This window comes from Camelus dromedarius, chromosome 24 (genome assembly GCF_036321535.1).
Source record: "Camelus dromedarius isolate mCamDro1 chromosome 24, mCamDro1.pat, whole genome shotgun sequence".
Taxonomy (NCBI): domain Eukaryota; kingdom Metazoa; phylum Chordata; class Mammalia; order Artiodactyla; family Camelidae; genus Camelus; species Camelus dromedarius.
Window position 1 is genome coordinate 30,978,077 of NC_087459.1, and position 25,358 is coordinate 31,003,434.

General features: G+C 52.3%; 1 protein-coding gene across 8 annotated transcripts in view; it reads left to right on the top strand.

Moving 5' to 3' along the window:
• The window catches only part of TNRC18 (trinucleotide repeat containing 18), an 85,698-nt gene that overhangs the window by 55,419 nt on the left and 4,921 nt on the right, over nucleotides 1-25,358 (top strand). For all 8 annotated transcript variants that reach the window (XM_064478716.1, XM_064478718.1, XM_064478719.1 and 5 more), the window contains 10 exons: nucleotides 1,142-1,390; nucleotides 11,252-11,673; nucleotides 15,345-15,497; nucleotides 15,802-15,943; nucleotides 17,870-17,987; nucleotides 18,480-18,555; nucleotides 18,644-18,752; nucleotides 21,266-21,382; nucleotides 22,053-22,217; nucleotides 22,707-24,025. In XM_064478716.1, coding sequence (XP_064334786.1) covers nucleotides 1,142-1,390; nucleotides 11,252-11,673; nucleotides 15,345-15,497; nucleotides 15,802-15,943; nucleotides 17,870-17,987; nucleotides 18,480-18,555; nucleotides 18,644-18,752; nucleotides 21,266-21,382; nucleotides 22,053-22,217; nucleotides 22,707-24,025 — 2,870 coding nt within the window. The remainder of the gene's footprint in view (nucleotides 1-1,141; nucleotides 1,391-11,251; nucleotides 11,674-15,344; nucleotides 15,498-15,801; nucleotides 15,944-17,869; nucleotides 17,988-18,479; nucleotides 18,556-18,643; nucleotides 18,753-21,265; nucleotides 21,383-22,052; nucleotides 22,218-22,706; nucleotides 24,026-25,358) is intronic.

A 25,358-nucleotide genomic window follows, 5' to 3' on the forward strand; every position in this document is an offset into this window, starting at 1 on the left:
GACAGACTCTGATTTTGGTGGAGGGCTCAGCTCCCATGCAGAGGGCATCGTCCTCTTTGCTGTTCCTGCCAGCCCCACTGCCTGCCCCACCTTTGTCCTGACGGCCCGAGCTGGGCTCCGGGCTGCAGGTCCTCGAGTGGCAGGGCCAGTGCCTGGGGAGAAGCCTGTCCCTGTTCACCAGCTGGGGCAGCCTTAGAGTCTCTGCCCACTAGACTGTGGGTGACGAGACAGCCAGCCAGCCCCAGATTCGAGTCCTGCTCTGCTGCCTGAGCGCCTGACCACGCCCCTTGGCTTCAGGAGCAGAGCGGGCTGACCGCCAGCTCCCGTGGGTCAAGAAGTGTACCTGGCTTGTGGCTGTGGGGACAGCCCAGTTGGTTTTCTTTGTAGAATGAGGTGGTCTTGTGTCTGATCCTTTTCACACTTGCAGAGTGTTTTCTTCTATGCATCTGGGGTCCTGTTTGGATCCTCCCCTTAGCTGGGTGGGTAGGGAGGGCCACCTCTGCCACAGATGAGAAAACAGGGGCTCAGAGAGGGCCAGGGATTTGCTTCAGGCTTCCCAGCTAGGGCTTGTTGCTGGAAGTCAACTTTGGACCCAAGAGCCTACTCAGGGTTTCAGTCATGGGGGCCTCCCACCCCGTCAAGAAGAGACCAAACCCTGCCTTCTCCTGCCACCGGCCCCCAGGACCCCAGCCTGAGCCCCCAGGGCCCTTCCACCTGACTCTGCCTCACCCTTGCCTCTCTCCTTCTCTCCTCCTGCTTCCTTCCCCAGCCTTCACGTTGTGTGTTGGGGCGTGTGTGTGAGTGTGTGTGCGTGAGACCATGGAGAACGCTATCTCCAGTCCTTGTCTGTGTGTCCGTCCCCCTCCCTACAGCACAGGTGCATGTTCGTGCTCCCCCTGAAGATTCACACTCGACTCCCAAAGCTGCTGCCCACCTCTGGGCTGTCCAGGATGCCCAGGTCTTGGGCTTGCTTTGATGGGGGCACTGGGCCGTCGGGGGGACTCGTGGGCTGGTGAGGCATGAGGAGCTGGGCTGGAGCTGCAGCCCTGCCTCACTGGTGCTCCGGCCGAGTAGGGGGCGGTGGGGGGTGGCGCAGGCTCAGGCTGAGGCTCTGACTCGCTCCCTGTTTTCTGCACGCCAGATGAGAGCTCCGAGGAGGAGGACGAGGAGGATGAGCTGGAGGAGGAGGAGGACGAGGCCACCGGTGGCTATAGGCTGGGGGCCCGGGAGCGGGCCCTGTCGCCAGGCCTGGAGGAGAGCGGGCTGGGCCTGCTGGCCCGCTTTGCAGCCAGCGCCCTCCCCAGCCCCACAGTGGGGCCATCCCTGTCAGTGGTGCAGCTGGAGGCCAAGCAAAAGGCCCGCAAGAAGGAGGAGCGGCAGAGCCTGATGGGTAAGTGCCAGCAGGTGGGCTGCAGGGAGGTGGGTATCACTGCCCCATCCTACACATGAGGCACCAGAGAAGGATAGGAGTAGATCTGGGAACCCTGCCCCTACGGGGAGCCAGCCCTGTCCTGAGCAGAGGGGAGCTGGCGATGGGGCCTTGGCCTGCCATTCCCCGGGAGGGGTCTCCAAAGCTGTGTGGTGACCTTCACCATTGATGCTCCAATAAACAGGACCTGATTCCTCTGCCACTTCAGGTGCCCGATGTCAGGCAGCTCTGGGAAGCAGAGGTCTTAGACCTACATCCTGGGGGGCTGTGGGAGCCCATGGGAGGCCTGGGGAATCAGGGAGGTCGCACAGGTTGGCAGCATCCTGGCTGAGCTGTGAGAGAGAACTGGGAACTGGCTATGCATCTGCAGAAGAACTTGAGGGGCAGGTGGAAGGAGCAGGCCCTGCAGAGGTTTGCAGGAAGGGGTGTCTACTTACATTTGGGGCATTAGAGGGGATTCCTTCAGTGAGATGGGTTGGCTCAGATAGGGCAGGACTTGTGGGGCCCGGAGTTGGGGCTTGGAGGGGTTCATCAGTGGGGGTAGCCAGGCTCACCATCCCATTGCCTGTGTGGGCAAACGGAGGCAGCAGGCACTGCTCCGGCAGGAGGCTCAACCTTGTCCTGGCGCTGCTTGCTTCCTCTCTGTGTCTCCAACCATATTCCCGCCTTCTTGGGGCAAACAGACGCCTTGGGACCTTCATCTGACATTAGTGTTCAACACTGAGATGGTTCTGCATGTGTTCAGGCTGTGAGCTCACCTGGCCTTAGCAGGGGCTGGTCCTCAGCCTGGCCTCCTTGCCCTTTGCCAAGCCTCAGCAGTACCCTTGAGACCCTCCTGGCAGGGGCTGGGGCATGGAAAATGGGCACTGTGGTGCTACCCTGCTGCCCCCCAGGCCTCCCCCAGCCCCCCTGACTTCATGCACCCCACAGGCTCCAGGACCAAAGCTCCATTCCCAGTGGCCTGTGCCACCTCCCCAGACTCCATCTCTGGGGCAGTCTCACTGTCTCCCCTGAGCCCACACCAGGCTCCAGGCCCTGTTCTGCCCCCTTTCCCTCCCTTCTCTTTGTGTCTCGCCCCCGTGTCCTGCCATGATTCCCCGGGGGGCTTTGGGCCTGGCTCCCCTGAACAGTGGCACTGACCTCCCTCCAGGCCCAGCCCTCTCAGGTGTTCTCTATACAGAAGCAGCTGCAGGGCTTTTCCTCAAAGCTCGCACTTGACCAGGCTACTTCTCTGCTCAGAACCTCTCACCCCCTCCCCATTGCCCTCTGGAAAGACTGCACCTGGCCCTCCACCTTCAGACTGTGGCTGCTCAGACAGCATCATCCTGTCCACAGCCTCCACCCCACCTCATTGTGCCTTCTGCACTTGCCCCAAACAACCATTTCATCAAAAGTTGTTAAACTTACTGGCAGAGAGTTCACATTTTCTCCTTTTCATACTTTCAATGGCTTAAGGGTCTGTAGTGATGTTTCTTTTTTCATTGTTGGTACAGATAATTTGTTTCTCCTATATTTGTTGATCAGTGTGGTTAGAAGTTACCGATTTCATTGATTTCTGTTCTTTGTTATTTCTGTCCTTCCTTTTTCTTTGGGTATAATTTGCAACCACTTCCTCTTTCTTAAGGTGCAAGTGTGGGTCATTGACTTGGGGCCTCCTTTTCTTCTAGAGGTATTTAAAGCCATAAACCGCGCCAAACACTGCTTTAGTTACATTTCACACATTTTGATGTGCTGTCATATTTCACTGTTACCCGATTCACAATGTTTTCTAATTTCTCTTTTGATTTCTACTTTGATCCAATCATTATTTAGACCAATGTTACTTATTTTCCAAATGTTGGTGGGGTTGCTTGGCTATCTTACTGTTATTGATTTTTAATTTAATTCCCTCTTGGTCAGAGAACATCCTTTGTATCATTTCAATCTTTTTAAATTTTAAAACCTTCAGGGCGCATGGTCTTTCCTAGTAAATGCACTGTGTGCACTTAAAGAATATGCATTTGGATGTCATTAGGTAGAGTATTCTATGACTCAGTCACTTCTGTCAGTCAAGTCAGTGTGATTGGAAGTGTTAAGGTCTTACATATTTTTACTAGTTTTTTGACTGGTTCTATCAGTTTCTTAGAGATGGGTGTTGAAATCTCCAACTGTTATTACAGAATTCTTTCTCCCTTTAATTCTGTCAGCGTTTGCTTCACTTACTTGAGGCTCTGTTATTGGGTACATACATGTTTATGATTGCTATGTTTTCCCCTTGAATTGACCCTTTTGTTATTACAAAGTGTTCTTTTCTATCTTGTAGTATATTTTGTTTTGAAATCCATTAATCTAGTATTAAATAGTCACTCCAGATTTCTCATGCTTACTATTCATGTGGTATATCTTTTTCCATCCACTTACTCTCATTTTACCTTTGTCTTCATACTTAAAGTCAGTCTTGTGTAGACAGCTTATAGTTGGGTCCTTTTTAAAAAAATTCTTTTTGAAATCTCTGTCTTTTCATGGCAATGCTTTAGTCTATTAGTATTTAATGTAATTATTGATAGGGCTGGGTTTGAATCCACCTTAAAAAAAAAACAGCTTTGTTGAGATATAATTCACATACCATAAAATTTACCCTTTAAAGTATGTAATACAGTAGTTTTTATTGTATTCACAGAACTGTGCAACTACCACTACTGTCTAATTTCAGTACATTTTCTTCATCCCCAAAAGAAATCCCACACCCATTCCCCCAAGCCCTCAGCTCTAGGCAAAGACTACTTTCTGCCTCTATGGATGTCCCTTCTCTGGACAGTTTACATAAAAGATGTCATACAATATGTGGCTTTTTGTGTCTGGCTTCTTTCATTTAGCATAACTGTTTGAAGGTTCATCCATGTTGTAAAGTGTATCAGTACTTAATTCCCCACTTTTTTAAAAAGTAGACTTTCTTTTTTAAGAGCAGGTTTAGGTTCACAGCAAAATTGATAGGAAGGTACAGAGATCTCCCATTTACCTGCTGCCCCCACACATATATTACCCCCCTGAATGATCAACAGCCCCCATTAAAGTGGTCCACTTGTTAGACTTGATGAGCTGACACTGACACCTCATTATCACCCAGATCCACATTAGCATTAGGGCTCACTCTTAGTGCTGTACATTTTATGGATTTAGACAAATGTGTCATGTACCTGCCATTATAGTGTCATACAGAGTAGTTTCATTGCCCTAAAAACCCTCTGTGATCCATCTATTCATCTATACCCACCACCCCCATCTCTGGCAGCCACTGATATTTTTATTGTCTCTATAGTTTTTGTTTTGTTTTGTTGTCTCTATAGTTTTGCCTTTTCCAGAATGTTGTAGACTTGGAATCATACACTATGTAGCCTTTTCAGATTGGCTTCTTTCACTTAGTCATACACGTTTAAGACTCCTCCATGTCTTTTCATGGCTGGATAGCTCATTTCTTTTTTAGCACTGCGTAATAGTCCATTGTCTGGATGGACCACAGTTTATTCAATCATTCACCTACTCAAGGGCATCTAGGACGTCTGGGTGGCATCCAGGTTTTGGCAGTTTTGACCAAAGCTGTTACAAACATCTGTGTGTAGGTTTTTCTATGGACATGTTTTCAACTCCTTTGGATAAATACCAAGGAATGTGATTACTGGATTATATGCATATGGTAAGAGTATGTTTAGTGTTTTAGGAAACTGCCAAACTGTCTTCCAAAGTGGCTGTGCCATTTTGCATTCCCACCAGCAGTGAATGAGAGTTCCTGATGCTCCACATCCTTGCCAGCACTTGGTGTTAGGGGTTTGGATTTTGGCCTTTCTAGTGGGTGTGGAGTAGTATTTTGTTGCTGTTGTAATTTGCATTTCCCTAGTGACATGATGTGGACATCTTTTCAGTGCTTATTTGCTGTCTGTATATCTTTAACAAAGTGTCTGTTAAGGTTTTTGGCCCATTTTTTAATTGGATTGTTTTCTTAATATTGAGCTTTAAGAGTTCTTTATATAGTTCGGCTAAATAGTCCTTTATCAGATTTATCTTTTACAAATATTTTCTCCCAGTCTGTGGCTTGTCTTTTCATTCTCTTGACAGTGCCTTTCACAAAGAAGAAATTTTTAATTTTAGTGAAGTCCAGCTTATCAGTTCTTTCTTTCACAGTTTGTGCCTTTGGTTTTTTTATGTAAAAATTGACTGCTAAACTGAATGTCATCTAGATTCTCTCCTATATCATGTTTTAGGAATTTCATATTTTTGGGATTTACATTGAGGCTTGTGGTCCATTATGAATTATTAATTTTTGTGAAAGGTGTAAGGTCTGTGTCTAGGTTCATTTTTTGGCATGTGGATGTCCACTGGTTCCAGCACCATTTATTGAAAAGACTGCCTTTTCTCTGTTGTATTGCCTTTACTGCTTTGTCAAGGATCATTTGACTGTATTTACAGTAGGCTATTTCTGGGCTTTGTGTTCTGTGCCGTTGATCTGCTTGTTCTTTTGCCAGTATCTCACTGTCTTGATTACTCTAGGTTTATACTAAGTCTTGAAATCAAGTACTGTCAGTCCTTTGACTATGGTCTTATCTTTAAATATTGAATTGGCTGTTTGGATCTTTTACCTCTCCTATATGCCTCTCCTTATATAACTTTAGAATTAGTGTGTTGATATCTACAAAATGACTTGCTGGGATTTTTTATTGGGATTACATTGACTCTATAGATCAAGCTGGGAAGAAATGACATCTTGACAATATCAAGTCTTCCTGTCCATGAATATGGAGTATCTTCTTTGACTTCTTTTATCATAGTTTTATAGTTTTCCTCGTATGGATCTTGTATGTATTTTGTTAGATGTAACCTAAGTATTTCATTTTGGGGGTGTGAATGTAAATAGTATTGTGTTTTAGATTTCAAATTCTACTTGTTCATTGCTAGTATATAAGAAAGTAATTGACTTCTGTTTATTAACTTTGTATCATGCAACCTTGCTGTAATTGTTAATTATTTCCAGTAGATTTTTTTGTCATTTTTTTTCAAATTTTCTATTTAGATAGTCATGTTATTTGTAGACAAAGACAGTTTTATTCCTTCCTTCTCAATCAACATACCTTTTATTTCCTTTTCTTATCTTAATTGCATTAGCTTGGGACTTCTAATATGAGATTGAAAAGTAGTGGTGAGAAGGGACATCCTTGTCTTCTTCCCGATCTTAGTGGGAAAGCTTCTAGTTTCTCACTATTAAGTATGATGTTAGCTGTAGGTTTTTGGTAGATATTCTTTACCAAGTTGAGAAATTTCCCCTCGATTCCTAGTTTACTGAGAGTTTTTATCATGAATGAGTGTTGGATTTTGTCAAATGCTTTTTCTGCATCCAAGACATGATCATGTTTTTTCTTTCTTCAGGTTATTGATATATTGGATTACATCAATTGATTTTTGATTTCTGAACATTGAACCAGCCTTGCATACCTGGGTTAAATCCCACTTGGTTGTGGTATATAATTATTTTCATACCTTTTTGGATTTGATTTGTTAATATTTTTTGAGGATTTTCCATTTATTTTCATGAGAGATACTGATCTCCGGTTGTCTTCATGTCATGTCTGTATCTGGTTTTGGTGTTAGGGTAATGCTGGCATTAGGAAGTATTCCCTCTGCTTTTATCTTCTGAAAGAGATTGCAGAGAATTGGTATGGCTTCTTCTTCTTTAAATGTTGGTTTGAATTCATCAGTGAACTCATCTGGGCCTGGTGCTTTCTGTTTCAGAAGTTTAATTGTTGATACAATTTCTTTAGTAGATAAAGTTCTCCTCAGATTGTCTATTTCTTCTGTGTGACTTCATTCCTTTTTATGGCTGAATAATGCTCCATTTTATGGGTAGATCACATTTTGTTTATCTACTTTTTTGTTTTTGTTTACACCTTTGGGCTATTTTGAATACTGCTGCTATGAACATGCATGTATACATTTTTGTGTGGACATGTTTTTAGTTTTTCTGGGTACAGATCTAGGAGGAAAATTGCTGGGTCATTTGGTAGTTACCTTTTGAGGAACTGATAAACTATTTTCCAAAGTGGCTGCATCATTTTATATTCCTTTCAGCAGTGTATGAAGGTTCCAATTTCTCCACATCCTCTCCAATACTTAGTTATTATCTGTCTTCTTGATGATAGTCATCCTAGTGGGTGTGCAATAGTATCTCATTGTGGTTTTGATTTGCATTTCTCTAATAACTAATGGTGTTGAGCATCCTTTTATATGCTTAGTAGCCATTTGTATGTCATCTTTGGAGAAATGTCTATTTAAATTCTTTACTCATTTTTAAATTGGATTGTCATTTTGTTGTTGCATAAGAGTTCTTTATATATTCTTGATACAACTCTTTTATCAAGATACATGGTTTGCAAGTATTTTTTCCCATTCTGTGAGTTGTCTGTTTCACTTTCTTGATAGTGTTGTTTGAAACAAAAAATTTTAATTTTGATGAAGTCCAATTAATCTATTTCTTCTGATGTCTCTTGTACTTCTGGTGTTATGTGTAAGAAAGTATTGCCTAATTAAAGGCCATAAAGATTTTGTCCCGTTTTCTCCTAAGAGTTTTTATAGTTTAAGACTTCCATTTAGGTCTGTGTCTAGACCCTCAGTTCTATTCCACTGATCTGTATATATGTCTTTATGCCAGTACCACATTGTCTGGACTCCTGTGGGAATTATTGTAGCAAGTTTTGAAATTGGGACATGTGAGTTCTCCATCTTTGTTCTTTTTCAAGATTGGTGCCTCCGAGTCCCTTGCATTTCCATGGATTTTAGGATCAGCTTGTCAGTGCTGCAAAAAAAGGCAACTGGGATTCTGATGAGAATTATGTTGAACTGGTAGATCATACTGGAGAGTATTGACATCTCAATCATTTAAGTTGTTCAATTCATGAACATGAAATGTCATTCCATTTATTTGGGTCTTTAATTTCTTTCAACAGTGTTTTGCAGTTTTTATTGTACAAGTCTTGCACTTCTTTTGCTAAATTTATTCCTAAGAACTTACTCTTTTTGATGCTATTGTAAATGGAATTCTTTTCATTTTTGGAGTGTTCGTTGCTACTGTGTACAAATACAATTGTATCCTACAACCTTGCTAAACTTACTTATTATAATAGTTTTTTAGTAGATTCCTTAGGATTTTCTATATACAAGACCATGCCATCTGCAGATAGAGATAGTTTTAGATCTTCCTTTTCAATGTGTTTGTTTGCCTTTTATTTTTCTTGCCTAATTGCTCTGGCTAGAATCTTCCATGCAATATTGAATAGAATTAGTGAGACTAGATAGAATAGATATCTTTATCTTGTGATCTTAGGGAGAAAGCATTCATTCTTTCAACATTAAGTATGATGTTAGTGATGGGGTTTTCATAGGTGTCTTTGCTCAGTTTGAGGAAGTTTCCTTTCATTTGTAAAATGATAAAAATCAGTTAACAATTGCTTTTCTGTGTCTATTAATGTGTCCCTATGTGGTTTTTATCCTTTATCCTATTAATATGGTATATTACATTGATTTTCTTTTAAGGATGTCAAGCCAACTTTGCATCCCTGGGATATATCCCACTTGGTCATGGTGTATAACCTTTTTTTACAGGTTTCTGGATTATTTTCATATTTGTTTATAATTGTTATGTCTTCTTGATGGATTGACAATTTTATAATCTGAAATTTTAAAAATGTCCTTCTTTGTCTCTAGTAACAACTTTTGTCTTAAAATCTATTTTATCTGTTATTAGTACAGCCACCACAAAAAGCCAGTATCACAATAAAGTGAGTCACACAAATGTTTCTGTTTCCCAGGACATATAAAAGTTATGTTTATATACCATAGTCTATTTAGTGTGCAGTAGCATTATGTCTTAAAAAATAATGCATATACTTTACTTAAAAAATACGTTATTGATAAAAAATGAGAACCATCATCTGAGCCTTCAGTGAATCACACTATGTCACCAAAGATCACTAATCATAGATCAACATAACAAATATAGTAATAATGAAAAGGTTTGAAATATTGTGAGAGTTACCAAAATGTGACACAGAGACATGAAGTGAGCAAATGCTGTTGAAAAAATGGTGCTGATAGGCTTGCTCAACACAGGGTGTCACAAACCTTGAATTGTAAAAAAAAAACCGCAGCATCTGTGAAGTGTGGTAAAGTGACGTGTGTGTGTACGGCTGCTCCGGCTCTCCTTTGGTTACTTGTATCTTGTATCTTTTTTTACCCCTTGAATTTCAATCTCTTTTTGTGTCGTCCTCTCTTCTTATTTTTTGGCCTGTTTTTAAGTCTATTTCTTTGTTCCTCTGTTCCTCCTTTACTGCCTGTTTTCTGGGGGAAGAGGCTGTTGCACAGGACGCTGGGTGGGGGTCAAGGACGTGGGTTCAGCTCCCTGCCCCGGCCCGCCTTCCCTCTCTCTGGGCTTCACGCTTGTCCCCCCTGCAGGACCCTGACAGACGCGGCTCCCTCTGCCCCAGGCACCATTCGTGCTGCCTTACTGGTCTCATCATCACTTGTCTTCTGACCTGGTCTTACCCGTGCTGCTCCAGTCTCCCCTCTTCCAAGCGAGTGTCCACTCTCGGTCACTGCTCTGTCCAGTCTCGGACTCGCTTCCTTGCAGTGCATCTTCTAGGTTTTCTGGTGCTTTCATGCAGGGTGTCTGTTGTCATGTGGGGTCTCATTCCGTCATACTCAGAAGCAGAACTCTCAGGCTGGTGTTTTATGGCCTGTACCTTAATCAGCCATGAAAGCCCCCAGCTGCCTCCCCTGCAGCAGGAAGTCTGTTAACAAAAGATTAATTAATGGGATCATTAAGCTTTGCAAATGGCTCCTTCCCATGGAGTGTGCCCCCTCCCCTGGCTCCGCCCTTACTACTGCGGCTGCATCTGCTGGGGTGATGGAGCTGGGCCTCCCACTGGAGCCCTCCTGGACAGTGGGCCTGGGGTCCAGCCCTGGCTTCTCAGCTCATTGCTCTGGGACCCAGGGCAAGTCCCTATCTGGGGTGGTCAGCCCAGGGTTCTCACAGACATTGCATCCCTGAAGTCTGCCTGGAGGAGGAAGGCCTCCTCATGTCCCATGTGGTGGGTACGGGGTGAGGCACCTACCAGCCCCTAGGTCAGATTCTTTCCCTGGTTTGGATTCTTGACCTGGCTCCCGTCTCTGGGCCTGGCTCTAAGCAGTGGAGGGAAGCTGGCCTCTTGGTTGTGGGAGGGGGCATTTCCACCAGGGTGAGAGGAGGGGCTGGGCCCCAGGGCGGTGTGAGTTCTGGTGAATCCGGTTTTCTAGAAGGGGGAGTGGGTGCCAGGGACCGCCCAGCTCTGAGAAGTGGCACCAGGAAGCAGAGGAGAAGCCCCACCGGGCTCGGGGATTTTGTGTGGGCTTTCCCACCTGCCTCCTTAGAGTGCAGCCCTGCAGGTGTGGGGCCCTCCCCAGCTCACCTGCCCTGGCTTCGGGATTCCCCTGGGGCACACACGTGCTCAGGCAGGAATCTCCACATTCCCAGATGGTGCTCTTGGGGTGAGGCGTCTAGAGCAGAGTCTGGGCAGACAAGGGGGGTTTGGGACAGGCGTGAGGCCAGCAGGACCTGCCACTCACAGGCATGTGGCTGGTAAGTCCTTCCCTCTCGGCCTCCGATTCCTCCCAGGAAACGGGGAGAAGCCTCCCACGCGTGGTGAGGTCCCCTGCAGGAGGAATGGGGCTGTGGCCCTTCTGCTGGTGGCCAGGGCAGCTGGGTGGGAGAGGAGTGAGGACCCAGGAGCCCCTGTCCACAGCCCCTCCCTCGCCCGCCTGCAGGCACGGAGTTGGAGTACACCGACTCGGAGAGCGAGGTCAAGGTGCGGAAGCGGTCGCCCGCCGGGCTGCTGCGGCCCAAGAAGGGGCTGGGGGAGCCAGGTCCCTCCCTGGCGGCGCCCGGCGCCCGGGGCCCCGGCCCCAGCAGCCCCGACAAGGCCAAGCTGGCGGCCGAGAAGGGGCGCAAGGCCCGCAAGCCACGGGGCCCCAAGGAGCCTGGCTTGGAGGCGGGACCCGAGGCCAGCGACGACGACCTGTGGACGCGGCGGCGCAGCGAGCGCATCTTCCTGCACGACGCCTCGGCCGCCCCCGCGCCCAGCAGCGCCGCGCCCGCCGCCGCCAAGCCTGGCCGCTGCGGCAAGGCGGGCCCGCCGAGCCCGCGCAAGGACGCCGGCCGCGCCAAGGACAGGAAGGACCCCCGGAAGGTAGGGCCCGGAGCGGCGCGGGGCGGGGCCGGGGAGGGGGGCCCTTTGTCCTACCGTCTCAGTGAGATTCTGAGACCTGTGTGAGATGCAGGGACCCCAAAGGGGATCAGTGATGCTGAAACACAGTCACCCACGAACCGAAAACCTCTATTTGTGATGGGCACTCCGTGTGCCCCTTTAGGTGTGTCTCTGATAAGGACACCCGGCAGCCAGGCTAGTGAGTTAAGTGCCGTCGTTGGAAGTGATGAGCTTAAACATTTCGAAGTCTCTGCAGTAACTGCCATGCGCTACGTCACAGCGATTTTTGTTGGTGACAAAAGTCTTAGCTCTCACCTGAAGGAAAACCTCATCTCTCCAGAGCTTAGTGAAAACACAGATGGGATTTCCTTCTCCCCATCCAAGCACACCCGCTCCCTGAATTCCCACCGCCTACGTGGCAAGCTAAGAACACTGGCTTTTCAAGAACTCTGATGATTAGACCTGTTTCCCTTCTTGCACTGGCTGCTAGGAAGCTAATGGCCAGTTGTTCCCCATTGAGGTGGTTGCATTGAGACCTAACAGCCAGCTCTGGACAGTGGTCTTTCTGACTCAGGCTTCTCCACCCTGTGTCCCTGATGAAGGGCAAACCCTCAAATAACTGTCATTCTAGAGAAAGCCACAAAAAGGGGTGAGACTCGGCATTGGTTTCCTGATAATGGGTGGTAATGAAGGCAGGGCTGCATTCGAGTGTCCTCCACAGGCACCTTGATTTGTGCTCACCTCTGGTTTCCTCACGGCTGAAGCCGTCTCAGATTTTTCTGGCCCCCGGAGAGAAGGTGCTGGAATAATAAATAATGATGATGATTAGACCAGGTGACCCATGGTAGGGGCCAGGCATGTTCCAACCACTTTTACCACGTTTACTTGACTTGTTGGTAAAGGAGAACTTTGACTCTGCTCATGACACGTCTGACACTAACTACCCAGAGTTGGTGCAGACCCCTCAGGTGAAGGGCTCAGCCCCCAAGGACTGCCCACCCCACCCCCACTTCAGATGCCAGTCGCCGAGTCCCAGATTATCACCTATGCATTTTGACCAGTTGGCTATAAATCAGGGATTTTCATGACCACCTCTGTGGGCTGATAAATCGCCAGAATGACAGAACATGGGAAGACACTTTACTCACATTTACAGTTTATCGTAAAGGATGCAACTCAGGAACAACCCATCGGAGGAGACGCACAGAGGCGTCATCACGGAGGCACGGTTGATGAGTAACTCAGTCTTGTCCCTCGCCTGTCCCTGGAGGATGCGGGGGTGGGGCTGAAAATGTCATGCCTCAAGTTGTGGCTGGTCTTTCTGGTGACCAGGCTCCATCCTGAAGCCATGCAAGGGCTCACCAAGAGTCACCTCATTAGAACAAAAGACCCTCCAGTGACTTAGGAAATTCCAAGGGATTTAGGAGCTCTGGGTTAGGAAAGGGGGCCGAGACCAAATAGAAATTTCTTAGGATGTCACAGTCGAATACTCACAAAGCCACGTGAGTAGGTTACTCATATTAACTGCACTTTACAGGTAGGCCTGGAACCTGCCCAGGTAGCCCAGCAGCTAATGATCATCAGAGCTGAGCTTCAAACACTGTGGGTCCAGAGCCAGACCGTGGGCCTTAACCATAGGGCCACCCTGCCTCTCTCGGCCTTTCCCGAGATGGCATCTTCTGGTGGGGAGAGAGAGGACCAGGGGCTCACCCGATCCCAGCCTTCTGATGATACAGTAAGAGACTGGAACAGAATACATTGTCAACAAAAGGAGAAGTCAGGCATCAAGGAAATTACTCCAGGAACAACCACTGTTCATAGTTTTGTGAGATACACTTTTGTATCTTGCTTTTCAGACTTGGCATTATAGCTCGTGCATTTCCATATACCATAAGCTTTTATTTTACTTTATTTTTTTAAAAATCACTATCTCTAAATGGCTGAATAACATCCCACCATCTGGCTATCCTGTAGTGGTTTTCAGTATCTCCCACCATCAACCATGCTAGCCGTCTGTGATTTGGTTGATGATGATATTTTGCTGTCATAATTACTACAAGCACTGAACATCTCTGTTCTGTGTACAGAACTTGTCACTTTTGGAATTACTTTCTTGTTAAAAAAAAAAAAGTTTCCCAGAAATGGGCTTTCTGGTCAATGAAAAAAGAACAGTTATCAGTTTTATCTGATTGTAACAGTGATTTGGATGATGAAAAGGAAGAAAGTGAAAATCCACTCGGAGATGACTTTTCTTGCTGTTGACTCCCCCTGCCCCTGTGTGTACAGCTGCGGAGACGGGCACCCTAAGATGAACTGTTATGTGGTAACAGAAGTAGGGGAAAAGGAGACATAATCATGTGAAAAATGATCCTTCAACCCCCAAGGTGCCTTCTGATCTCAGAAGTGATACTAGGATTAAAATATGCATCGGAAACAAGAAGATATAATGTGTGTTATATATATATTTTCCTCCCCCCAAGTGGGGATTAAAACGCATAGCTTTTGTCCTTATAACATTTCCCATTTTGTTCCTTTTAATGCTGTTTGCTTTGAATTTCACTAGTCTAATGTGGAAGCTGTGAATTCTGCTGTTGTCTTGGTAACATTGGCCCAGTCTTCCATTTTCCTATTTCTTAATTTTCCATCTCCCCTGGCCCCTCGACTTGGTCGTTGGATGTTAGGCACGTCTGTTTTAAAAGGCATAAAGTGACCCCCACCCCCGCCGCCCCGTGACCTCTGTAGCCTGAGCCTGCCTCTTGCCCAGAGTAGCATCACTTCACTTCCCACGCCAGCGTCTCTTCCTCGGAAGGGACTCTGGGCCACTGCGATAAATCTTGTAACTGTATCTGTGGACGCACCAGCTTGCTGGACATCTAGGTTGTTTCCACTCCTTTGACAAATGGAGCTGTGCCCCGGCCCAGCTTGCGCTTCACCAGTGCGGGGAGCGTCCCCAAGCCACCCCAGGGGGTGCTGAGCGGGCGCAGATGTGGCGCCCCTCCACTGCTGGACTATTGGGAAGCAGCACAGGCGGCAGCGGTGCGGTTTTAAACGCTCCTTCCAGGAATGTGCCTGTAGGATGAATTGGTTCTGTCGTTTTCTGTGGCCTCATTTGGAAGAGGGAAAAAAGAGGCGGCCTTCATGTCCACCATGAGGGGGTGGTCACGTAAATTTTGGATCCCCCCACTGAGGCACCTTGGGCAGCTGTTAAAAATTAAAAGTGAGGCCACCTCTGTGTATAGTAGACATGCCAGGAGGGGAAAGTTGCAAAGTGGAACTTTTGGTAAATTCCAGTCTGTGTTTTAAAAATAAAAGTACTGGGTGTGCACAAATGTGACTGCATAGCCTGCATGTTTCCATGATGATACGTGCTTGCGGAAGGTTCTGGAAGGACACGCCATGTTGTTACTGGTCCCTCTAGTTAACCTCTGCGGTTGGTGGCATCCTTGGAGAGGAACTAATGTTTATACACTTTAGTGTGTTGTCTCTTTAAAAAAAAAAAAACAATAGGTGATACATGGCAGTAATAAAACAAGATTAAAACCAGAAATACTTGCCGGGGGTGGGAGGGTGTTTCGTTTCTCTCTTGCGAGGGTGAGCAGCGGGACCTGGGCCTCCCCTACCCTCTGACGGCCACTCTGTTGCTCCCTCCCCAGAAGAAGAAGGGGAAGGAGGCAGGGTCTGGAGGCTCACTGCCCCCGCCCCGCGGCCCCGCCCTGGCCCCCGAGGCCCGGGCCCCTCACACCAGCTCCCCAGCCGCTGCCAAGAGGAGCAAGGCCAAGGCCAAAGGGAAGGAGGTGAAAAAGGAGGTGAGGCTTGCTGGCCACAAGGCAGGTCCCTGCTCCCCATGGGCCCGGGCTTGGGTGAACTGCTCTGCTTGCTTGACGAAGGGGGGCCTGCCTGGGTGTCCCCTCAATCTCACCCATCCCTCATGGGCCTCAGCCCATTTCGTCCTTCTCCTGGCCTAGGGGGTGACCCAGCTGGGGCCCCACTGCCCACATGGCAGACCCCATCACGGCCTGACTGTGACCCCAGATTTCCAGGGAGGGTCCCGGCTGGGCAGGACTCGGTTGTCATGCCCTAAGCAGATGGTCTGTCCTTCTCTGTCCCCAGAACCGGGGGAAAGGGGGAGCCGTGAGCAAGCTCATGGAGAGCATGGCTGCCGAGGAGGACTTTGAACCCAACCAAGACTCAAGCTTCTCTGAGGACGAGCATCTGCCACGTGGCGGGACTGTGGAGCGGCCACTAACTCCGGGTACCTGTGATGCTATGTTGACTTGGGCCTGGAATATGACAGTGCAGGAGGTTCCCATGGAGCAGTCACCAGGGCCTAAGATGGGCTAAGCTAGCATGGAGATGGGTGGGGAATAGAGTGACAGGGGATGGCATGTGCAAAGGCCCTGGGGTTGGGTGGGTGCACAGTACCACCGGTAAACTCAAGGAGGGCCAGCCTGACTCTGGGTTGGTAAGCAGGGGGTGAGAGAGCAGCCTTGGGCTAGGGAGCAGGCAGAAGCAGACCACCCAGAGTCTCGAGGGCCTGGGTAGGAGTTTGGTCCTCGTCCTGATGTAATCACAGAGCTGTCAGAGGTCGTAGGTGGGAGATCAGTGTGGTCAGATCAGTTTAGAAATGAACTCTGACTGCTGAGTAGAGGAGGAGTTGGAGGGGCTGGGGAAAGGGTTGGTGGGCAGGGAGCTCAGTTGAGAGGATTGTTGTAAGGATCCAGATGAGTGATGGTGGGGCTGCCGTGGTGGCAGCAGGGAGGGAGACAGGGTGGGTTTGAGCTCATTAGGAGGGAGATCACGTGGGCTGTGGGCTGGGCTGTGTGAGCAGGTGAGGGGAGAAGAGGTGTGGATGGGTACTGGGGGATGGGGAGCAGCTGTCATTGAGATGGATCACAGAGGGGAGCAGGGGATGATCATGTGCTGGGCTTTGCTGGCTGGAGTTGGGGCTGCCCAGAGGGTATCCCAGGATTGTGACATTCAGCAGGCACTTGGACCTGGGGACCTGGAGCTGGGAGGAGAGACTGAGGATATGAATTGGATGGGGATGAGGATGAAGAGAGAGGAGGAGCAGAGTCAACCCTGAAGAACTTTGTCACCTGGTTTAGGAGTGTATCTGTCAGCTACTGCTATGTAACAGCCAACTGCTCAGACTCAGTGGTGGGTGGCAATAAGTTGTCAGCAGGGTGGTGGGGCTGGCCTCATCTAGGCTTGCTCCCATAATGATGGGATGGCTAGGGGTCCGCTGATGCAGGGACTCCTCTGCCCCCCTGCCACTTATCCACCTGGACCACTGGGCTGGCCAAAGTGTGTGCTTCTCGTGGCCCTGCAGCCAGAGCTTCAAGAGGGAGAGTAGAAACTTTGAGGCCTCCTGAGGCCCAGGTCCAGAATCAAGCACTTCCTAACCTTGTCCACTGTCCAGAGGAAGGTATGTGGCCATGCCCAAGGTGGAGAGGTGGGAAGTCCACTCCACCCACGGCGAGGCTGTGGCCGGGGTGGAGGTTCAGGCAGGGACCAGGAAGTGGGCCCATTGTTCTGTCTGCCCAGCGGGCCGTGGGTCTCTGTGTGAGATAACAACGAGGAGGGGCCAGACTTAAGGTCCTGCAGGGAGAGAAGAGCAGCCCCCAGGGGCCGAAACAGTGTGGCGGGGCCCAGAGGAGGAGAACTGAGGGGCGCCTGGGGCGGGGGTCCCAGGATGGGATGGTGTAAACCGGGGAGTGGCCCTTGGCGGCGATAGGGAGTGGCAGCCTTGGGCTGAGGCCTGGGGGAGATAGGGGAGTGGGGAGGGGAGTGCGGACAGCCTGGCTGTGGGAATCGGTTTCCACCAGAGCAGACAGCTTTCCAGTGGGACAGCTAGTGGCACAGCCTTGGGGGTGCGGCTGAGGGGGCGGCGGTGGAGTCTGAGGACACAGAGCCGGGGCCCAGAGAGAGGGGAGGGGCATCACATGCAAGTTGTCACCCCGGGTTCACAGCTGCCTGGGATCTTGGCAGCCACTGGGGCTGGGAGGGGAGCCCGTCTGTGCGGGCGCACAGTGGTGCAAGCTACCCACACACAGGCCTGCAGGCACCCTGGGCCTTCCCCTCTGGGAGGGGTGATGAGGGTGACCAGGCTGGCTTGGCAGAGGGGAGACACGGGGAGGGAGGGTCTCACGCTGCCCCTGCCTCACTGCCCCCGCCGCAGCCCCTCGCTCCTGCATCATTGACAAGGACGAGCTGAAGGACGGCTTGCGCGTGCTCATCCCCATGGATGACAAGCTGCTGTATGCGGGGCACGTGCAGACCGTGCACTCGCCGGACATGTGAGTAGGGCCGGGCTGGGAGCCCGAAGACTGTCACCCAGTCCTGTGTCCAGGGGGCCTGGCTGGGCATCTCCAGGCACATAGCTTTACCTCTCTGAGCTGCAGCTTCCCCTCCACAGGGCTGGGCTAGTGGTGCGTCCCTCGCAGGGGCTTGGGCCAGCTCGGAGGACTCTGGGAGGACAGTGCACTCTGAGGGTGTGCCAGCGTGGGCACGGCGGGCCCCCAGGTGGCCGGGGCTCAGTGGGAAGGAGCAGGAGAGAGCGTGCAGGCCTCTCGTGGATCTGTGGCCCCTAGCTGTGCCGATGAGGAAATGGAGGCCCAGAAGGGGAGGGACCTGCCCCAGGTTTACACAGCAAGTCAGAAAACCCTCAAGCTCCAGCATGACATCCTGGTAGTCCAGGAGGTAGAGCTGGTGCTCACTGGTGGGGCCGGGAGTCTGGGGCACGGGGCTCCCCATGGGAACCTCACAGCACACTTGCCCTGGCCTTGCAGATACCGTGTGGTGGTGGAGGGTGAACGCGGGAACCGGCCCCACATCTATTGCCTGGAGCAGCTGCTGCAGGAGGCGGTGAGGGGGAGGGGGAGCGGGGCTGCTGGGAGGATGGGGCTGGGGCTGTCCCTGTTACCACCTGGCACTCAATCCTTCACCTTCCCAGATCATCGATGTGAGGCCGGCCTCCACTCGCTTCTTGCCGCAAGGGACCAGGATCGCGGCCTACTGGAGCCAGCAGTACCGCTGCCTCTACCCGGGCACCGTGGTCCGAGGTGAGATGTTCCCCTCTCCTCAAGACCCTCCCTGGCACCCGGTTTCCTAGCCTGTCAGCATGGATTCATTCAGTTCCTGAAACCCAACTCACATGGGCTTATGCATAGTTTTATCGGCTTGTATAAACGCAGACAGACAGGGCCTTTGGGCAGGGTCGGACCCTGGTACTGTTCGCACAGTGTCTTCAGGACTCAGCTCCCAGCATCCATCAGCCCATGGTGCTCTCGCCCATGCTGGCTTCACACCGGGCTCCTGGGGGCTGTATCTCACCATCTCAACAAACCCTGCCATCAGAGAACTACCCCCTTTTCCCGTGCGAGTCCTGGGATGGAGCCCCACTGACCTGGCTTGGGTCACGTGGATTTCACTGACTGCCATGCGTCTGATCCGCCGGCCCCGGTCTTGTGCTCGTCTTTGCTCACGAGTGAGACTGATGTCCTCATTCTGTGTGTGGACCGAGAGATGGGAAGGTGGCTTCCCCAGGAAAGTTGACGTTGTTAGCAGATGAGAGAGATTGGAAGCTGGGCAAAATAGCAGGTAGCCCAGAAGCCGTGGCTCTGGGCGTCAGACAGACAGACAGACGGCGCGCCCCTCGGCATTGCAAAACCTTGTCCAGGAGACGAGGATGTGGATGTTTGTTATATCCAGAGAACAAAACCAGGTGCCAGGTGTCGCCTGCCTCTTGGCCACCTGACGTCACCCGTACAAATCCAGAAGGTGGGGACTGGGGATGCTGGGCAGGAAGTCTTCTTAAAAAGGTCAAAGTGCGTCTTGATGCAGCTCTCCCAGAGCAGTCTGTCCCCCTGCTGCCTCACGGGTGTCACCCGCGGGACTTTCCTGCGCGTCAGTCTGAGCCTTCCAGTCCTCTGTCTCCTGTGCCACGCCCCCCCCTCCCCCCCGCGTGTGGCTTTCTGAGAAAGGGTCCATGGGAGGTAGGTTCCTCCAGTACACGCGTGCCTCAGATCGCCTTGTTCCAGCCTGTTCTTCGGAGCGACTTGAGCTGGTGTAAGTTCTAGGCTGGAAGTAATTTCACCTCACCTTTTCAAAGTCACTGTTCCATTTCTACCTAGATTTTGATGTTGGAGGCATTCAGCGCCAGGGTTATTCCCACATCTTCATGAAAGACTGGCTTTTTAAAAACCTCTGGAAAATGAGAATCTTCTCATAATTCCTAGATGGAATCATGTGCTTGCTCTGTGTGTGTGTGTGTGTGTGTGTGTGTGTGTGTTTTGTTGGGCGTTTGGGGGAAGGGGGCTTAGACTTTGAGGCAAATTTCCTTCATTCCTGGAAACTTCCCTTGTATTCCTTCTTTGAGATTTCCATCTCTCTTACTCTTTCCCCTGGAACTCACACATCTGATGGCCCTCAACACTGGTTTTTATTTTCCCCCCAATGTTGTCTATTTCTTTATCTTTTTGTTAAACTTTCTGGAAGATTTCTTCAACTCTTACCTTCTCTCTTCCATTGAATTTTGGATATTTCTGCTGTCATTAAAAAAAATTCCCAGCAGTTCTTTCTCATTCTCTGACTGTTCTTTTTTTTATAACCTCTTTTTGTTTCACGTATACATTTTCCAAGGATACGTCGTTCTCACGTTACGTTTCTGCTTTTCCCTTCCTCTCTCTGTGGGGGCTCTGTGCTTGTTCTTTGAGTTCCCAGAACCTCTCTGTTCTGTGTCTTTTATTAGAGGCTGTTCTTTGGTCACTGGAGCTCCTTAGCAAGCAGGCTGTAAGCTCCATGTGTGGGCAGGCCCTCCTGACAGCGGTGGCAGGAACGTCTTGTTGGGGAACACCAAGTATAAGCACCTGTGGCTCTTCTCCCATCAGATGGCCCAAGGCCTCTGTCCTCAGGGATCCAGATTCAGCGCCTGGCACTTGGGAATGAGGCTGGGGGGCATCCTTAGTGTGGACTCCCCATCACCCCTGGTCAGCAGGGTGCCCACCACCCTCTGCTGTGCCCAGTTTCCAGGCATAAACCTCCCAGCTCCTGCTGCCATGTGACTCCTGGTTTGTCCAGTGGTGGGGTCCCCCACACACCTGCCTGCAGAGGAGCTTGGTGCTCAGCAGAGGGTGTCCCAGGGCTCCCCAGGGCTGAGTCTTTCCAGGGTTCCCCTGTGAAAACCGGGTTCCTTCTCGGTGGTGTCGCCTCCTTCCAGGCCCCTGACCGAGCAGAGAGCCCAGAATGAAGGCAGTTCTGCTCATCCACACCAATGTCTTCCGGAACGCAGGCACTGTCACCACCACTAGCCCCTTGACTGCTCCCTTTGTCCTTGGTGGTCCCACCCTAGCCGTGCCTTTGTTGGTCTGGGGGTCTTGGGAGTGGCACAGGCATGTGTCCCACAGTTGGGGCACATTTGGCTGGAACAGGGGAGCCTGTACCCCGCCAGTACTGTGTGGCTCTGAAGCCACTTTCTGCTCCACTGCGTACCCACCCTTGTACTCCCCTCCATGCCCTGTGCCCGCTGGGAGCCACAGGTCCACCCGCCTCCCTGACCCTGCCCTTCTTCCACCAGGCTTGCTGGGCCTCGAGGATGATGGGGACCTGATCACCGTGGAGTTCGATGACGGGGACACCGGGAGGATCCCCCTCTCCCACATCCGCCTCCTGCCTCCTGACTATAAGATCCAGTGTGAGTGGTGATCCTGCCACCCAGCTGGGGTGACCCCTTCAAGCCGGCTCTTGGCTCTTTCTGCAGTTTGGACCGTTTGCACCCACGGGGGTGGAAGTGGCAGAAAGTGTGGGTGGGGACCCCCAGGGTGGGATCCCGAGGACTGTCCCAGGGCTTCCCAGGTCTGCATCCCGAGGCCCATGGGACCAGCCACAGGCTGGGCGGTCCCAGCCAGGGCAGGGATCAGTAATGTTACTGACACTTACACGCTCGTGTGTCCGTGATAGTGTCCAGGTCTTGTCTGGTCCTATGTGTCTGGAAGTTCCATCACTTTGACCAATATGAAACTGGGGTTTAAGGAGGTGAAATGGCTTATTCAGGGTCCAGTGACTAGTTAGAGGCAGAGGCAGGATTCAGATGCAGGACTGCTTGACTTCCAGAACATCCTTCAAATGGATCATTAAAACCGCAGAGTGAGCCCGGCTCATTCACTGGAGGAACCCTTGTGGAGCCTGTGTGTAGACACCTGAGCTGCATCCCCGCTTCGGGGCCTCCCAGCTATCCGGGCAGGCCAAATGGGTCTGCCGTGTCATCGGGTTCCTCCCCATCCCTTCTCCCCACAACAGACGACACTCTGGGGGCCAGGGGAATGGAGACCCAGGCCTGAGCCACAGTCTGTCCTGCCCGGCAGGTGCTGAGCCGTCCCCGGCCCTCCTGGTGCCGAGCGCCAAGCGCCGCAGCCGGAAGACCAGCAAGGACACTGGGGACAGCAAAGATGGGGCCACGCCCGGGTCCGAGGAGTCTGGTGCCAAGGCGCGGGGCCGCGGACGGAAACCCAGCACCAAAGCCAAGAGCGGTACGTCGGCTGTGCCCGGCCCACCGGGACACCAGGCCTGCACACACGGGCCTCTGCACGGAGACCGCTCCCCGCCTCTGTGGGGCTCTATGTCACCAGGCTGTTCAGACTTTTTGACAGATTAGGGAACTGAGGCTCAGGGAGGCATGTTGATCTGTCGGAGGCAGAGCTGAGATTCATCCAGCCTGTGCTCCCACTGGATTCCAGAGCAAAGTGCTTCAGGCTCAGGGGCCAGATCGGGGCCAACATGCGTGGACGACAGTGTGAGAGAGCCACTTGTCCCCAGACCCCAAGCCGCTGCCGCCCACCCTCTGCAGGGCATGGGCGCCGGCGCCTTCCTGCCCAGGGAGTGGGCCGAGGAGCGGGCCTTGCCCGCCTGCTTGGGTACCTTGCTGGGCAGGGCCGGCGGGGCGGAGGGACCGGCGGCACCTCGACAGAAGCCCTGGCCCTGGCCCTGGCCTCAGCGTGCATTTTACTTCTCTCTTCTAGACAGAGCTGCTGTCCTGGAGGAGGGGGGCTCAACGGATGAGGTCCCCAGTACCCCTTTGGCCTTGGAGCCAATCAGCACCCCAAGTTCCAAGAAGAGCCCCCCAGAACCCGTGGACAAGCGGGCCAAAGCCCCCAAGGCTCGCCCAGCACCGCCACAGCCAAGCGTCGTGCCATCCACCTTCGCCAGCTGCCCAGCTCCAGAGCCCTTTGGGGAGCTGCCGGCGACCCCCACAGCCCTGGCTCCCGCCCCGCTCGTCACCATGCCCGCTACCCGCCCCAAGCCCAAGAAGGCCCGCGCCGCTGAGGAGGCGGCCTCCAAGGGCGCCCGGAGGCCTGGCGAGGAGGCTGAGCTGCTCGTCAAGCTGGACCACGAGGGTGTGACCTCGCCCAAGAGCAAGAAGGCCAAGGAGGCCCTGCTGCTGCGGGAGGACCCTGGGGCTGGGGGCTGGCAGGAGCCCAAGGGCCTGCTGGGCCTGGGCAGCTACCCGCCGGCAGCGGGCGGCGGCGAGCCCAAGGCGGCCCGACCCAAGGCCGCGGATGGCGAGCTGGCCCAGGAGCCCGGGGCCGCGCTCTCGTTCGAGGACTCGGGGAAGCCCAAGAGCCCAGACAAGGGCCGGGCCGAGCAGGACGGGGCTGAGGAGTCGGAGAGCGGCGGCGGCAGCAGCAGCAGTGACAGTGGCAGCAGCAGCAGCAGCTCAGAGACCGAGGGCGAGGAGGAGGCCCAGGGCGGCGGCGGTGGCCGGAGCTGCGGTGCCTCCAGCTCCAGGGCGTCCTCCTCGTCCTCCTCGTCGTCGTCCTCATCCTCATCCTCCTCGTCCTCGTCCTCCTCCTCGTCCTCGTCCTCCTCTTCATCTTCTTCCTCGTCCTCATCCTCCTCCTCGTCCTCGTCCTCCTCCTCCTCTTCTTCCTCGTCCTCCTCCTCCTCGTCCTCCTCCTCGTCCTCTTCCTCCACCACAGACGATTCTTCCTGCAGCTCAGACGATGAGGCCGCCCCTGCCCCCACGGCTGGTCCCTCCGCCCCACCGGCCCTGCCCAGCAAGGCACCCAAGCAGGCGGGCAAGGCCCGCTCCTCGGCCCACTCCCCGGGCAAGAAGGCGCCGGCGCCCGCGCCCCAGGCCCCCCCACCGCAGCCCCCGCCGCCCAAGGCTCAGGCCGGGGCCGGGGCCAAGAGCCGACCCAAGAAGAGAGAGGGCGTCCACCTCCCCACCACCAAGGAGCTGGCCAAGCGGCAGCGCCTGCCGTCCGTGGAGAACCGGCCCAAGATCGCCGCCTTCCTGCCTGCCCGGCAGCTCTGGAAGTGGTTCGGGAAGCCCACCCAGGTAGCTCGGTGTTGGAGGGGCCGGGGGTGGGGGGGTGTCCTGAGCACCCTTCCCCAGCCCTCCCAGTAGCCCCACAGTGAGGGGGGGTGACGGGCGTGGCTTCTCCCTGACTCCCCTCCCTCTAGTCCCCAGGCCCCAGGTCCGTCCCCTGCGGAACCCAGGTGGCCCACGCAGATCCCTTTCATGGGCCTTTAGTTACCGTGCGGCCAGGTCTCTCAAAACAGCTTGCCAAGCAGCCTGGCTTGCTTTCCCTGAGCTTCATTTCCACTGAAAACGAATGGCTGGAGGCTGCCGGCCGGCCAGCTTAGCAGTCACGGCAGAAAGCACTTCTTTCCCTCTGTTTGCCAGGATTGGGTCTGCTGGGCCTGGCTGGATCACTTCCCACCCCTGAGCTAATCAGTGTGGCTCGAAGGCAGAATGTTCTGGTTGGCTGTGTCTGAGTCTTATGGCCACGGTTGTTCTGCAGAAGGAGCCCCTTGGCCCTCCCTGTGCCTTGTGCACACACAGACACACGTGCATGCACACATGAACGCACGTACACACACACATGTAACTGCACATATGTGCACACACACACAGGTTCTGTGTGCAGAAGGGGGACAGTGTGGTGGTCACCAGTCCACCCCAGGCCCCTGGTCCACAGGTGTAGCCCGCTGGTTCACCCACAGCCTCCGCCATCACCACACCAGAGCTGGGCTTGGAGGGGGCACCCTGCTGGTTCTGACGCCAGTTCTGCCAGGCAGATTTTAGGGGTTGGGGTTGACAGTGATGAACTCAAAGGGTCTCTAGCACTGTACCTCTGAAGAGCTTGGGAAGCTTCTGACATGTTTGTATTAGTCAGCTTCCTGGGGTGCGTCAACAAGGCTGGAGAAGCGGGCAAGGGGGGGTGTTCTGAATCAAGACTGGCTTGGGGGATCCTGTCTTAGCATCAGCCTTTTAGGGCCCCCACTCAGGCTGCACCCCAAAGGCTCTTGAGAATAGGGTGGGGTTCCCCCCTTTGTCAGGCAAGGGGTGCAGAGCAGGAAGTCGGGGACCTCCCCCACAGCTCCTGCTCTCCTCTGGCTCCCCTGCCTCTGAGGCACCTCCTTGACTCTGGGGCAGATGATCCGCTTCTCCAACCCTGCAGGGCGTAAGCTTATCTGACTTTAAACCCCCCTGGATTGCTGGCTCCTGGCTGACACAGGCTCTCTTGGTAAGGTCCCCACTGGAGACAGCAAACTTGAGCACGTAGATTCTTGTAGGAGCTTTCCTGACAAGCCCCACTCTGACATTCCAGACCAGGCCCCCTGGAGTCCTGATCCTGGCAGGCACTTTATCCAGGAACAAATCAAGG